Here is a 15,989-nt window from a genome sequence, read left to right on the forward strand (position 1 = left end):
ATCCTGTGTTCCTCCGGTACTTTTCTTTGATTCATCCATAGTTCGCTCATCGAGCCGGGGGTCCGTAGCAGGATGTGACGCATATTTTTAATTGACCTAATTAAAACCGTTTTGTTTTTTATTTATGTGTCACAGCATCACCTCAAAATACAAGATACGAAACATTTTCAACCATGCAACAAAATATAAATAGTCCTACAAATACTTTTAATTTATTTCCTTCTTATTTTTGTCTAAACTCAAGGGAGCCAGAGCAGAGGGCTTAAAGGGCCGCATGCGGCCCGTGGGCCGCGGGTTGCCAACCCCTGGGTTAAGGTATAAGGATGGTTTTTGAGACAGTACATCATTTACTCTAACATTGCTTGAGAATTATGAATTTGAAAGAAAAAAGCTTAGACAGCACCATAGACTATAGGGTAAACATTACTCCAAGTAAATATACTACAGATTCTATGTGACATACCAAATAACCTTTGATATTAACTTCTTTATTAAATACCTTTATGACTTACTTTACTTTGATATTTTGTTATCACATACTATGCTATTTCCTTTATACACATCTACACATTTTAGGGCCACTGTGTGTTTAGCATATCCTGAATGTGTGACATTTTGTTTTACACCACTATGACATTTTTTTTACAACATAAGGGTTTTTGTTATTGCTACATTGTCTTTGTTTTGAGCTTACATTCACAACGTTTTCCTTTGTTCTTTTTTTTTTAACAAGCCTGATTTAAGAAGAAAGAAAATCAAGATTGTCAATTTCCAGATTTCACTGAAAAAGCATTTTTCAAATTGATTTATTATTTCTGGACAATGAGAAATAGCATTCATTCAGAATGTTAAAACCGAGTCCCTCAGTCCCTTTGACAGAAAGTGTATAATTCCATTAACAATAATTGTCCAGTCTAGTGCAGGTGCATTCATTAAATATTACATTCTGAAGCGTTATTAGCTCAAAAGAGTGCCGCCATTTTTATAAAGACCTCAGAAAAGCCAATCTATCAGTAAACAGGTATGTCCATACATTGGAATGTCTTTAATGTGCTACAAAGTTTATTTTCCTATCAATTTCACCATATCGTAAATACAATTAAATCAGATGAGCGAGACTCTGGATTACATTGCCCTGCAATTAGGCACAAATAATCTCATTAGACCTTGCACATATGAAGGGAACCCCTAAAACAGACATTAGGGGCTACAGAAAAGGGAATCAAGCTTCCCATGAAGGCACACACTGCTGTAGCTCGTGTTCTCTCTATGCTTTCTCTCTTTCTGTCCAGAGTGTTACAGGCACACACAGGGCTCTCTTTTCCCAACAGTCTTGTTCTCTTTTATACCTCAAAGAGAGAAAGAGATGAGAAGAGAAGGATCAGCAGGAGGATAAAACCCCCCCACACTTTCTCTACTTTCTGAGGGCTTTGCAGGGATGATACAATATATTGAGATGAGGCTGTAGACAGGTTAAGAATCCCTCTAAATAAAAGAAATGTCTCTTAAAATCCCAGTGCATCTTATTTACTTGTTTACAAATTGGTCAAGTTGAGAATGGGTTGTGTGCTGCAGGGCTGTGCAAAAAACAAATAAATGAAGGAAGACTACACAGTAAAGAGTTGTAGCTCTGCAGAATGGAGAAGAGTTTTATGTCCTTATATCCTACATTTCCAAGAATCACACGTCCAGCTTTCCATTTGTCCAGTTGGTTTAATGATAGCTAGACTGCTGCAGTAGGGCTATAGAGAAGTTGATCTACAGTCTGTTGTGCCTCTGTACTGCTGCAGAATCAGTAGATAGAGGAAGGCATATTAGATGGGAAGCTGATCCCGGGCCAGCACTGATAAAACACAAGGGGACCATTTTAAGCTTTGTCTCTCTTCACGCATTAAAACAAGGCTTATTGCTGTTCTGCCGTTTTGTGCTTCATACTCAATCCTCCTTGTTCTCTGGGAGCAGCAGTGCCACGATTCAGTGTTCTTCGTGGATCATCTGAGGAAGTTCTCCAGGTTCAAAAAGCTCACAGACTGTCCTTGCGGGCGTGGCAGCCTTCACACACTCTGACCGGGTGGTCCCAGCCTCGGGAGGGCACGGGCTTGATGTGTGTGGAGCAGGGGCCGCACACACCCTGCCCACAGGCCCTGCAGTGGTGCTTGGATATTGCCGGAGTAAAGGGTTTGGAGCACTGGTGGCACTGGGTGATGTCCGCATCTGGCACCCAGTAGTCCGGCCGAGCCACATCTTTCATAAAACCTAAGGGGAGTGGATGGAACAATACATATTTAATTTAAGATTTTGATAATGGCATAAATATTCATACTTGAACAGACAACTCGTGAAAACTGCCTACTGTTATATACACTAGGGCCGATACATTACTCATGGAGCTTGAATAATGTTTATGTAGTGAATGTCCACCTGCTATCAAATAACTTATGATGTATGGACAGCCTCTAGACCCTTGGTTCTCAACTGGTCAGGCCTCGGGACCCACTTAATAAATAAATAAATCACGACCCAACATTTTGAACCACTCAAATCTACAAGAAATCGTGCTGTAATATATACGCTTTTCAGCATACAATATTAATTAAAGTGAAGTACAGTGCATATATCCCTTATATCCCTGGGAGGGGATTCTCAGCGATTTTTTTGAAATACTAACATATAAACTACGCATTCTGGTACACTCTGAGAAGAAAATAAATAAATACTATTACTATATTAATAATATTTTATTCCATTGTTTGTTTTTTACTTTGTTCTGACAGCTGAACTTGCTGCTCCTCACAGAGAGAAGATCAAAGAGGAGAGAGTCTGTGTGAATTACTTTAAATTGTGGGTAAGGGTAGATAGCCCCCATTGTTCTGTGACCTGTCAATCAATCCGGGGGTCATATTTCATTATGTGTTCATTTTTATCTGAAGTTGTACCGATGGATGTATAAAGAATAGTTCTAACGCAGAGTTATTCTCCGTGGGGACTTCCGGCAACAATCTTGATTCTGATTGGCCAGAAGACTCGAAAAAACATCGGCAAATATGTTTTATTGAGAAGATGATCACTACGTGACAGAAGTTTTCAAAACCGTTTATGGTCTCTGGTACTTCCAGTCCAACGCCTACTGCATGCACAGCATTAGAAAATTGGGCCTTCAAAATTAAAGTTTGACTTTTTTCCTAAAAATAAATAAATTGAAAGACATTTATTTTATTTTTTTATCCTCACTCACACATCTGCGACCCACTCAAAAAGGGTCCGCGACCCACTTTTGCGTCGGGACCCACCAGTTGAGAACCACTGTTCTAGACCATCATATTTGTATTTATGCAAAATATTAATTGCAAGGACCAGGGACCAGTAGTTATACATACAGCTCTTTCTTTCCAGAATTGGGATACTTAAGTTGCCAGTCCTTAAATATATTGCAATTTACTTCCATATTCATCTATCCAACATTATTTAATTTCAATGTATTTATTGATTGTTTTTAACATTATAACATTATAACATTATTTTAGTTGTGAAATGCAGCTGCACTCACAGATCGGGTAGTCCACAGCTGTGGTGACCATGTCCAGTGTAGACTGCGCCACCTCCGTCACCCTGCGAGCGATCAGACCACGAGGCTCCACCTTACACACTGAAGGAAAGACATGTATGAACAGTACACAAAAGTAGCAATAACAATATTTATGAAAGCAGCTAGCACATATACAAAACATATATTTATATTACATTCTAAAAAGTACATTTTATTATATAAGGTGAATGTAATGTACTTTTTATGGAAAATCCTGAACAAATATCCAATTCAAGAGTCAAGGTATGACAACAAATATATACATTTTTAAGAAATAATCTTTGTGAAAAGCTTATTTTTATCGGAATTGCTTGAATTTTTGTTTTGAATCCCTTTAATAATAATATTTAATATCCATATTTAATAATAAAACACATTGTGATGTTGTGACTTCATCTGCTATATGCTGTCAGCAAATTAATCAAACACAACTTATAAATAAAGGTGAAGTTTACCAGCATCTTTGGAGTCATGGAGGTTAACTAAATGCTGAGTCAGGATCATTGTCTTACCCTGGCTGTTGGTGTCAGCCGGCCCTCCCTGCTGGTAGCACTTCTTACAGACCCGGACCGGCCCACTGCCCCAGCCCCTCTCCGGCACCGGCATCCTCTGGCTGGAGCAGGGATGGCAGAAACCCTCGCCACACGATCGGCAGTGGTGCTTCCTCTCCGCCTCCTCAAACACCTTCCTGCAGCCATGACACGCCTGAGGGGCAGAGGAGGATTCAATGAGGACAGACATTTGCAGGGATATAATGAAAAATAAACAATTTCTTCTTTCTGTTAATCTGTGATAAAGGAAATATTTCATAACACCTCAACTTTTTTCGTACAACTTTATCCCTTGTTATATGAATTGGTATTCAGTGTGTGTCTCATCTCTAGCTGTTCACACTCACAGTGATCTCTGTGTTGGGTCTCCAGTACGGTGGGGCCACCTGGTCAGTGACCCAGGCTGCCACAGCTTTGGTGGGCCCGGTGCTGTACTCTGACACTGACTGGATCACGTAGTTCATCCCGTCCAGGACCCTCTGGGCAGCGTTCTGGTGGGTCGTCAGAAAAGTGTCCGACTGAAAAAAGAGAGGGATAAATGAAGGTGGGGAAAAGAAGATTGATCGGAAAAGGTCGGTGAATGATGACGGTACCAATATATATTCATCCCTACTGAAACAATGATAAGGGCTTCAAATGTATCACTTACAGGATATTTTTTTTAGCAGAAACAGCAAACTTCATGCAAGGTGTTGCCATTATAATGTTGTTATAATAGCAAATGTTATACGTAATTTAAATAAAGTGTATTGATCGCCCAAGACTATCAAATATCATGTGATTAAGTTTCTTAATGTTGTGGTCTGGCCTTGGTGAATGGTGAGCATTAATGATCCCATCCATCAAATGCCTAATCAATAATCTGCAGTTCATATGTATTGAAACGGAGTATAAGTGGAGCAAAAGAGGAAAGCTGGAGTGCTCACCCCCTCCCAGACATGCTTGACCTCCGACCGCACCACGCCGCTCTCAGGGTCCTGGTTCCCCACCCAGTACTGTCTGCTGCGGTAGATTACACCACAGCTAGCACACTCCAACACATAGCTAACGGGAGGCAGGGAGATACAATGAGATAATTGCAAAAGAGGCAATACAAATGTTGTGTGTGTGTGTGTGTGTGTGTGTGTGTGTGTGTGTGTGTGTGTGTGTGTGTGTGTGTGTGTGTGTGTGTGTGTGTGTGTGTGTGTGTGTGTGTGTGTGTGTGTGTGTGTGTGTGTGTGTGTGTGTGTGTGTGTCTATTTACGTACCCTGACCACGCATACTTGGCCAATCCAAACCATGGGTTATCAGAGGAAGCTGACGTCTTGGGCAAAACAATCACCTCTCTGCCTCCCTCATAACACTTCTGGAGACATAAGACAATCAAAAACTGAAATTAATATAGAAGACATATAAACAGGTATGGACAGATAGGATCAAAAATGATTTGAAAAAAGGGGCCTGGAATTTGGCGCAGCATGCAACATCCAGTACAAAATCCAAATAGCTGACATAGAGAACTAGGTCCCAGTTGGTGCCTGGTCAGTCTTGCCTTGCAGATAAGAACTTTGTTGTTGTACTGGTGAACATACTGGCACAGTCCATCTGCCAAGTGGGGGACCCGGTCTCTCAGATGGTTCATTCCATTTTTACAGCGAATGCTAGAGAGGAACAGAAAACCAATAGTTTCAGAACAACATGAAAGATATCAACAGTGCAAACAGGTTTGAGGAAGTCCAATAGTCCAGAACTGAAACCTCATGTCTCACACTCAACTTTCCATAAAGAAGGAAACACAAAGAGTAGGGGACTCTCAATTACTCTTTCTCTCTCTTCCAAAAAAGATGGGAAAGACATTACATGTAATGTGTAACAGATTTCTGCTTTTAGGGAAAACATTCAAATTCTGTGAATAAGCCAGCAGCACCTGACACACTTCTGTTTGTGTGTCTGTTTATTTTTCCATCTGGTAATAAGAGCCTTAAACCGGCTGTGTGAAAATACTGAGGAAGATGTGTGTTTTCTAATTCCTTTCAAAAGATTTGGAACTGATAACTACGTGAAAATACTCGGAATTATACAATTTGTCTGATATCGTTTTTGCAGAAAAAAGTTAAAATCTACTTTGTTTTACCAGTACAAAAACATTGGAACAATTCTGTTGAACTGAAAAGTGTATGTGGTGGAATGATGCAAAGGATCGATGCTCAGATGTCTGAAACCAAACATAAGGGCCAGACTTCATCAATAACAGAGGGTAAGCAAGCTGATACAGTCATCCCTTTCATTCTTAAATATCTATAATAATGTTTGATAAAAGGTCACAGAATTTGCAAAATAACTACACACTGAACAAAGTAAAAGAAGTGATGCCAACTTTACATTTGCTCAGGTTTAGAACATTAGCTCAAAGACTTCACTTAGACCAGGCTTTGAGTCAAAATACTTCCCAGAATTAGTTTGAGTCAAATGTTCCGGCGCAGTTTAATCTCTTGAAATGTTTGTTGATGACTCACTTGCAGCTGAGGCAGACAGCAGAGCAGGTGAAGTACTCATCTGGGAAGAAGGAGTACGGGATCATCTTGTCGTCCGGCAGTTCTCCACAGAAACGCTCACTCAGGGCCTAAGGAAAAGCAACAAAAAAAAGGTGAAAAGGGACAGGAGAGAGGAATTATGGAAGCAAAATAAGATAAGAGTCACGGCTAGGAGACAACATATCTTCATTAAATGTCTATACATCTAACTTTAAGTTAACAACAAAGGTAATGGTCCACCACTTACCTCCAGAGCGTGAAACATTATCCCGGGCTGACGGGGGGAGCGTGTGTGAGTGTTCTTCACTTGCTGCTTGACGGCCTCCAGCAGCCCGCTGTAGTCAGTGGGGGGTGTGATGGTCTGGGTGCCAACATACTGCACGGAGCTGAAGGCCTCCGTACCCAGGCCCAGTTCGTGAAAACGCTTCTGGAGCAGCGTGTCGGCATGGCCGGATGACTTAGCATCTGCAGCAGAAACAATGAGGCATAAATACTGAGAGTCTTTCTTATATAATTGCTAAGAAGTTAATTGCAATCCTCTGGATGAGGCTGCAGCCCCCCCACAGTGACACAATGGGGGGATAACGTTAAGATGTTACATGGAAAACTTAACCGCACGATAACAAATTAACAACAGATGCATTCCCGACTAAATAGTACCCAATTATTTTCTTTACCAGGGAGATGTGTTTAGTCTTGTGTGTGTGTGTGTGTGTGTGTGTGTGTGTGTGTGTGCGTGCGTGCGTGCGTGCGTGCGTGCGTGCGTGCGTGCGTGCGTGCGTGCGTGCGTGTGTGTGTGACATCTCTGTCTTTGTCTCCGGCTAATCTCGCAGACCTCACTACAAGCATCAGTGTAATGTTTTGGTGCTCATTAATGACTCTATGCTCAAGGATCTCTCATGGTTGCTGTAATTCACAAGCTTTTAATTGTATTCACTGATTGTTATACCACCATTTCTGACTCCGGACTACTTTTTCTACATTTTTTACTTTTGATCTTTTTGACTAAAACAGCAGGTTGTTTTTGAAATAATAACATGATGCCTCCAAAGAACTTAAACTGCTCAGCCGGGGTTCTCAGCAGGTAAACGGAACACCAACGAGCTTAAAACTCCCCAAACATATCCTGTTAAAGAGCAAAAGGGTTGTTATCTGATCACATACAGCAAGTACATTTCCCTCCCCTACCATGAGCGAGCAGCTGGGTGTGCGTAGTCTCCTGGAAGACGATCACAGCGGGCCCAAGAGACGACAGAGGCACGTCCAGACCGCAGCGGCTGGAGAGGGCCCGGAGCTCCGGGGTGAAGTGCTTCAGGTAGGCCCCCGACGCGTTGCTCAGGAACTGGTACATGTCGTTGTGGAGGCGCTCTGCCCGTGTACGATAGACCACTATATCAGACACTGCCAGCACCTGGAAAAGAACATTGTTTATAGTTCCAGGAAAATAATTAAAATAAAAAGATTGGAAATAAACCTCACATTCTCCTCTTTTAACCGCCAACTACATTGACACACACTTGATGCGTTTCCATATCCTTCTCTTGAATCCAGCTATCACAACAACAACAAGCACTCTCCCATCTGTGTGATACTACCAGCACCGCCCTGTAGCAACACTGAGCTGGGCCAGAAAAAAAACTGGGAACCTGGAGAAGCTATAATGCAATTTGGGATCTGTCAATAAATAAAAAGAGCTCGCAAATGATTAGCTCCATATCAACAAAAATGGCTAAACACACATTTTCTCCACCTTATATCCAACAAATGCTTAAATAAAACTGAAATACATTGGGTGTAGGAGTGAGCAATACATTTAATATACTCAATGTACAGTGACAAATACATTTAAATTGTGTGAATAATTGGTTAGATAGAATAGATAGATAGAATTGGGAGGGTTGAATGGTCACACATGCAGAGCACACAGCACACACAGTGACATGTGATCTCTGCTTTTAACCCATCCTAGTACCAGGAGTCTAGTACTAGGAGCAGTGGGCAGTGCACAAAGCCCGGGGAGCAATGGGAGCAATGGGAGTGGGGGGGGTGTCCGGTGCCTTGCTCAAGGGCTCCAAGGCAGGGCGTGAGCTGAGACCTCTCCAAGTAGAAGTCCACACTCCATATTTAGGTCTGGTCGGGGACTTGAACCGGCGACCCTACAGCTCCCAGTCCAAGCCCCTACTGACTGAGCCACTGCCGGTTAGAATTGTAAATAAAGAATACATTTGCACAGACTAATTTGACTTTTAAATGACAGAACAGCGCCTAATAGTGCTTAGATTTGAATACTAGAATATTCAAGCTTGTGATTTTCATACGCATTAAACTAAAATAATGAAACAATTTTGTAATTTCATAGAAAATATCGATATGCATGTTCAAATATCAAATCACTATCTGTAAGGCATATTACCTAGCTCTAATTGAATAATACAGAGATCAACACTTTTTTTAAAAATTGTTGCTATAAATACATCCAGTTATTAAGTATTTTCAACAAACCAACCAGTGATCACTAAACGCACCTTTAGCAGCAGGCGCATTCTCTGGTTCTGATTGGCCGCGGCCCCCAACAGGCCTTCAGTATCCAGGGCGACCAGGCCGAGAGATGGGTCATACGCAGCCCACACTCCCACCGTACAGGAGCTGGGGGACTTGGAGGTGTAGAACACACTCTCCCCGCTGAAGAGGATGTGGTTGAGGGTGTGGGACTTGCCATCGCCGGTGTTTCCAAAGATGGAGAGGACCTTGACTCCTGCCACGTCCCCACAGCCCAGCCTGTCCACAAAGTCAGTCTCATCACGGACCTGCAGGGGGGGAGGGGGAAGGAGAGCACAACGCCAAAAGTTATTTAAGGACGAAGGATGGATTGCAGGGCGGTCTTAACATGATATCATAGGCTCTCCTGCTGACTTCCTTGAATAGATGGAAAAAGGTTATTCAATTTGTACAATTCAGTCGTGGTGGATGACAAGAAGTCTAAGACACATCAAGAACAATAACTTCAGTGTTCTCCACTAATGTTACCAACATTGGTGCCGGCAAGAGAGCATCGTCTCTCCAGCTCTTTCTACAAAAAGATGTAGGGCTAACAAATGTGATGTGTTGAACGTTAATTGTTCTGATGCAGTAATGATTGGTTTGATCGTTAAAATAAAAATACTGATCCTGTGAGTTAGGATATTCTTATTTTACATCAAGCAGAAGGACACACTAACAGGAAGCTATTAATGGTGACTGTATTGCAGTTGTAAAACAATTGCCTAGGGACACTGATGAAAAACTGTCATGCCGCATAATTGACATTTTAGAAGTGGACAGGTTGGTTATTTCTTAACATTTATTTCTGAAGATTTCTACAACTTTCTGCTTTATTAGCTATTATTTTCACTGTCCGTAGTTACTGAGAACAAACTTAGAGTACTAACATTGGGAATATGTCTAGCAAGATAGCAACTTAGACGACAACCACAAGTGTGACACTGCTTTGTGAGTGGTAGATATTAGATAATATAAGATACACCTTTATTAATCCATGTGGAGAGGGAAATCCTCAGTGAAATGTCAGACACTTTATATGGTGATATTTGAGTTGTTATCTGACTAACCAAGCACAGAGATCATTATATTAGATCATTTCTAGCTGGGTGACAGTGACATGCATTTGTAAGTACTTAATTCTCAAATCTTGATGTTGTCTGAGGAGAACTTTGTTGACAAGCCTTCAATTGTTTTGTCTTTTTGTGATACCTGTACCTGTCTGATAAGCTCCCACCTACAAAGAGAGAAATAGTTTCTGAATCAACAAATTAACAAACTTTCTAAAAAAATAAAGAACTAGGTGATCTATATTCTACTATCGTTGAGAATATATGCATACAGTCCAGAATGATGGCTGTATTCATTCAAAAAGTCCTGCTTGGTTGTAGCTTATACATCTCAGACTGTTAGGATAAATGAACCCTTTATCAATATGCCCTGCACTTTGTACTGCTTTAACAATACAGTGAGGGAGCGTCCTGTAGGTCAGCTGCACTCCATGACTCACCAGGGACTTTCCCAATAAGAAACACGTTAGCTGCTATGCCTCCCTTTTTTGAAGGTAACACATATATCTTTACTTAAAAAACAAACGTCACGGGTAAAGGCTATTCATATAATAGAGAAAGGGAGAGAAAGCTCCTTAAATAGAGATAAAACAATAACATGATGACTTTAGCTCGGTGTTTTGTAAGCCGACATGAGTCATTCATCAGCACTATAACTGTTAGCATAAGTGACAGTGGCTGGCTTTTATAATAATATGTGTTGTTGTTCTCCTCTTTTTAGCTTTAGCAGCTACATGTTAGCATCCGCTAGCTCAGTTGCTAACTTTACCTGCAGGCTTTCCTGTTCATCCACCAGCAGGAAGCTCCGAGCACCGTCTGGACACTCTTCAGGCTTCGTCGGACTGATCGAGATGCTCTCCATTTCTTTCATCAGTATGTCGGACATCGTTGTTTACTTACTTAAAAACAAATTTGTGACGGCCGAAAAGCAAACTGAAAGTTAACATGACTCCCTTCTGTCAATCACAACAACAGCGCGTGTGAGCTGACGCTGCGGGAGGAGCACGCAGCGAGTGACGTCAGACGCATTATGTGTGTTTAAAAAAACAAAACTTTTTTAATGAATGATCATAAATGGATATACAACAAATTATTGCAACAACAATAGTAATACGAAGAGGAAAAATGTGGCATTGTAGATGGCCATCCTGAAGGCTTTCTTATTTTTTGTTCAGTCCAGAATAATTGTATGATGAAGTGAATTAAATACGGGTAGGTTATCGTTTCAGACCATTTCTATTTTTGGATATTATATATATTTTTAAATGGCAAAACTTCTTTCCAGATCAGTTTCATGATTAAGAATCTCTTTCTTCGTGAATCCCATACAAATGTTTAATACATGTTCTACCTAAATTGAGAATGATTAAAAATAAATGCAATCAATTGGTTTGTTTGGTAGATTTTATGTAGACATAAAATGTATTAATGACCAAATAAATGTTATAGTAAGTCGACATATTACGCACTGTGTGTTGGTCCGGTCATCGTCTTGTCTGAGTCATTAGCGCCACCCTGTGGACAAAAGGATGAATTACAAAGGACCTGCCTATCAACAAAACTTCAAAAATATAAACAGCATACAATTAAATGATATGATGTCTTCAAATGACTTTCTGTGAGATAATTACCAGATTTTTTTATTTCCGAAGATGAATTACGCAAATGAAAAAAATTCAAGTCCATTTATTTGTTTCACTATTTAAAGCTGGGGAATAGCTTACACATCTTACCAATTCCGAATTACAGCTAGACACATGGGTTTGAAAGTTTCTATTTAACTGGCAGAGAGTGTTTTATTGGAGCAGTGCTGCCATGTTAGAGCTGCTTGCTAATGTTCATTAAATATTTGTTAGCACAGATCTATAAATATCACATGTCACCGAATGGCTTCAGAGCGGCGCCACTGCTGCCTACAGGACATGGGGAAAGAAATTCCAGCATTGCTACTCCAACAGACCTGGCTGATATCCATCGGACCTTCCTTTTCCTCCTTTCCTTACTACCTTTCTCGTCCCCTTGCTTCCTTGCTTTCCCCCAAACAAATGGAAAAGCATATAAAGATGTAAATAAGGAACGAGAAAGGAAATGATAAAGGATAGAGGGGTGAGGAGATTGGAGGGGGTCCCAATTTTTTCTCCGGGCTCAACCATGAGAGACAAATGTCTGAAAGAATCAATTATAGGCCTACCCATCACCCCTGATTAATGAATAATTAAAGCTGCTCAGTGCTGGGCTACCTAGATAATATAAGATTAAGCATTGGTCTAACAGCATGCCACCACTAATGTAAGGTTATGAAGACACAACGTCTCTTAATTTGACTTTAAATAGAGAGAATAAACTTGCCACTGAAGGCTAAGATTCTAATTGAATATATTCTGCAACTTTTCTGTAGGAGAATAGAGTTGACTTCCTTTATATTATCAACTGTGTGTATTAAGAAAATGAAATAGCTTTCAACATTTTTTTTTCTTACAAAATATACCATTTTTGTGTTCTTTTAAATGTGTTCTTTATAATGGGCAATGCAGGTGATACAAGGCTTAAACCTGAGGTGAGGTTTAGGCCATACATGAAAAATATATATAATTGTGTTTTCCTTGCATATATTGCAAAGAAAACACAATTATATATGTTTTTCTTAATATCTTCCCTTCTATATTTTGTGTGAAATGTAGGCCTATCCATCAAGTTGCAACTGACGTGATGCAATTTTGGGACAGTGCAACCTCACCCACCATCACCATCCAGACAAGGCAACAATGCAGGAGAGGATCGGGCATCCTTAGACTGACAGACAGCCCTGCAACCCAACCTTGACATAACTGTAGACGTTTTTTAATTTATTTTTTAAATACATTTGGAACTGGGGGATGGCTTTGCACTCACAAGTCCGAGGCGGGACTGTGGTCCACTTAAGCCGCTATCCCCGCTGGTAAATGTAGTGCAACCCCCCTCAGCATGTTCCATGTTGACATGAGTAAAAACTACACTTCCCCAAAGCTGTCACACAGCGCTCCCGCTTCCCATTGGCTGCTCTCTCCAGCCGCAGCCCCAGAGAATGAATGAAATTGAAATAGCTGCTACATTACATGTACAATACCGGGCTCTGCAGTGTTGCATTCTATCATACTATATCAAAATGGCCACAGCGGTACAGAACCCTCTCAAATCGTAAGTACAACCAGTTTTCTCAGCGTTTGGGCTTTTGTTTATTTGTGCATGCTGTCAGTGCAATTTTAGAGCCCTTTAATTCCTAGATATTTTTCAGCACGATTACCATCAGATCTATAAATGCAATGCATACAGCAAAGAGATATTTTCAACGGTGGCAAATCAGCCCTAAAGAAAAGTTACATTTGAAGCTGACGGGGGGTTTCTGTTTTTTGGCACCATGGGGTTATTGTGCGCTACGCTGCAATTCATACAATAATTTCCATGAGCAAACAGCAGCGTGTGTACAGGGATATGGAGGAATGCTGGAGGTAAATTTGGGTGACCCGGTGTGTCCCTTGCCACTGTAGCCAGCCAAGATCGCGGTCAAAGCCAGGCTGGAGAGGGAGGCTGACCGGGAGCTTAGCTGGCTTTACCGTACCTGTGTGCACATTTTTGGGCACATAGGGGGTAAACAGGTAGGCAGAATGGAGATCACTACCCGCTTTTTTGGGCTTCAGCGTTACCTTTGCTGCCGGACCTCTCGGTAATAGGCTACATAAGCCGAGGTAAATACGCTGTTGTACGGCTGCAACTCCGAGACTCGCATTCATCTTTACCGCCTATAATAAAGCCTCTAATAACATCTAGCGTTGTACACGTGCATCTTAACCGGCAGTTCATTCCACTGATGGTTCTCTAGCCGGCAGGATTTTCCGTGAAGTTTCCTTTGTGGTTTTTTTGGGGGTCTTTTTTTTGTTTTTCTGAGACTGGTTTCAGCGGAATGCAGACGCCTCCTGCCCGCCTGGGCTCCCGGCCAAAAACGTAGCTGATGTGCGTCTGTCAGCGGGTACTTAAAAAATGGTACCTGTCCTAAAAAATCCCACAACAATAGCTCTAATATAAACATACAACTGAGGAGTGTTTGAGCACAGCAGATATAGCTTATGCAGTTTGAAACAAAGAAAAGTCGTATATGCAGAAGCAGGGATCGGATCATCATCGGATGCTGCACAGGTTTCACCCGAGCATGGCTATGGGATAAAGACTGCCTGCCAGTGCCTGCCTGTCTGTCTGTCTGTCTGTCTGTCTGTCTGTCTGTCTGTCTGTCTGTCTGTCTGTCTGTCTGTCTGTCTTTCTGTCTGTCTGTCTCTCTCTCTCTCTCTCAGCCTCTCTGAGATGCAGACACAGGCGACATTCTGTGCAATTCCATGAACGACTGCCTTGTACGTGCCTGTTTTGAAGAGCACTTCAGGGGAGAGCAAACTGGAATTGGGCAACTGGGTGCTGCCATGATTGAATGTGATGGTATTTGGCCAGATGTATTTCACTCAAAGTGCATACCTCAATGATAGTAAATTAAATATGAAAGTTGAATAATTCCAATGTTTAATTATGTTGTAATCAGCTGGTATCCACTAATGTTATGTGATGATGGGACGGGGATGGACAGGTGGACTGCATGGAGGCAGTAATGTGGGACCTATGAGCTCCGAGCTTCCTCTCCCCTCCTTTCTAACATGGGATGCTCAGAGAAAGTGTGGACAGATTGCTCCCAGAGGCCCCCACTGACACCATGTAAAGGGGATTACATTGAATGATTTGCATGGAATACCAATGTGGTACCAGGATGAGGTTGGTGTCAGAAAGAGAATAGGAAAGAGTGAAAGTAGAAAGAGTGACTAATAAACAAAGTTTCAGTTTCCATTGATTGTTTTATAAATTGATTTTAAATCCACAGAAAAGAGGAATAATAAGCTAGAGATCAAAGCAGCAAAGTTGTCAGGCAGCTGTAGACCTGCAGGGATGCTGGCACTGCTCCACTACAGCATTTGTCTCTATGTGCAATAATAAAGCTGAATGTATTTATAACACAAGGCCACAGCAATCAACACTGCCTTAACACCTCTCCGACTGTATAAATGCCATCGTTACGCAGTATGGGTTTAACTGCGTTCCAGTTACCATACTGCGATCAGCTTTTAAACAAGCCCTAGCAATTAACATGTCTACAAAAAAACTTGCTATTAAGAGTCTTATAAATTAAAGGCTTATCCAACAACATGGGGAAAACAACTAGCAACATTTGGTTCAATGTCAGTACTAACGGGGTGGCTGGCTGTGGGCCGGAGACCATGCCATGTTGTGTCCCTAAATGTCCTTAAACTTTTTTAAATCTCTGGAATAATTAATTCAGTGGATTTAAATTCTGCAGGAAGTGTTCATCCATGTGTGAATGAAGTATGCATGCAGTGGTAGCCATGTGTGTGTGTGTGTGTGTGTGTGTGTGTGTGTGTGTGTGTGTGTGTGTGTGTGTGTGTGTGTGTGTGTGTGTGTGTGTGTGTGTGCGTGTGTGCGTGTGTGTGTGTGTGTGTGTGTGTGTGTGTGTGTGTGTGTGGAAGTACAGTGGAGGGTTCATTTGTGTTTGAAGGCAAATCAGTGGAGGAGAGCAGCTCCAATATACTGGGCATTTCCCCACCAGCCCCCTCTCTGTCTATCTCTCTGCTGGATTAGAGACTCTTTTAATCTCCCTTTCTCTCCCTCTCCATCTCTCTGCCTCTCGTTCCCTCCCTGT

The 15,989-nt window shown here is 41.5% G+C and overlaps 2 protein-coding genes across 2 annotated transcripts in view; one reads left to right on the top strand and one right to left on the bottom strand.

Annotated features, from left to right (window-relative positions):
• Nucleotides 1-1,024: 1,024 nt before the first annotated feature.
• Nucleotides 1,025-11,263, bottom strand: LOC307035257 (zinc finger FYVE domain-containing protein 1). Its single transcript, XM_079674357.1, has 12 exons — nucleotides 11,028-11,263; nucleotides 9,176-9,457; nucleotides 7,839-8,061; nucleotides 6,898-7,115; nucleotides 6,633-6,739; nucleotides 5,669-5,777; nucleotides 5,385-5,482; nucleotides 5,064-5,181; nucleotides 4,485-4,655; nucleotides 4,099-4,291; nucleotides 3,548-3,646; nucleotides 1,025-2,256 (listed from the first exon to the last, which is right to left on the bottom strand). The coding sequence occupies exons 1-12, from the start codon at nucleotides 11,142-11,144 to the stop codon at nucleotides 2,024-2,026; spliced, it is 1,968 nt and encodes a 655-aa protein (XP_079530483.1). The 5' UTR covers nucleotides 11,145-11,263; the 3' UTR covers nucleotides 1,025-2,023.
• A 2,125-nt stretch (nucleotides 11,264-13,388) lies between these two features.
• Nucleotides 13,389-15,989, top strand: part of dpf1 (double PHD fingers 1) — a 43,652-nt gene continuing 41,051 nt past the window's right edge. The window contains exon 1 of the mRNA XM_079677369.1: nucleotides 13,389-13,435. Within this exon, the coding sequence (XP_079533495.1) occupies nucleotides 13,404-13,435 (32 nt within the window). The 5' untranslated portion in view covers nucleotides 13,389-13,403. The remainder of the gene's footprint in view (nucleotides 13,436-15,989) is intronic.

Source organism: Notothenia rossii (genome assembly GCF_949606895.1).
Source record: "Notothenia rossii genome assembly, chromosome: 4".
NCBI lineage: Eukaryota > Metazoa > Chordata > Actinopteri > Perciformes > Nototheniidae > Notothenia > Notothenia rossii.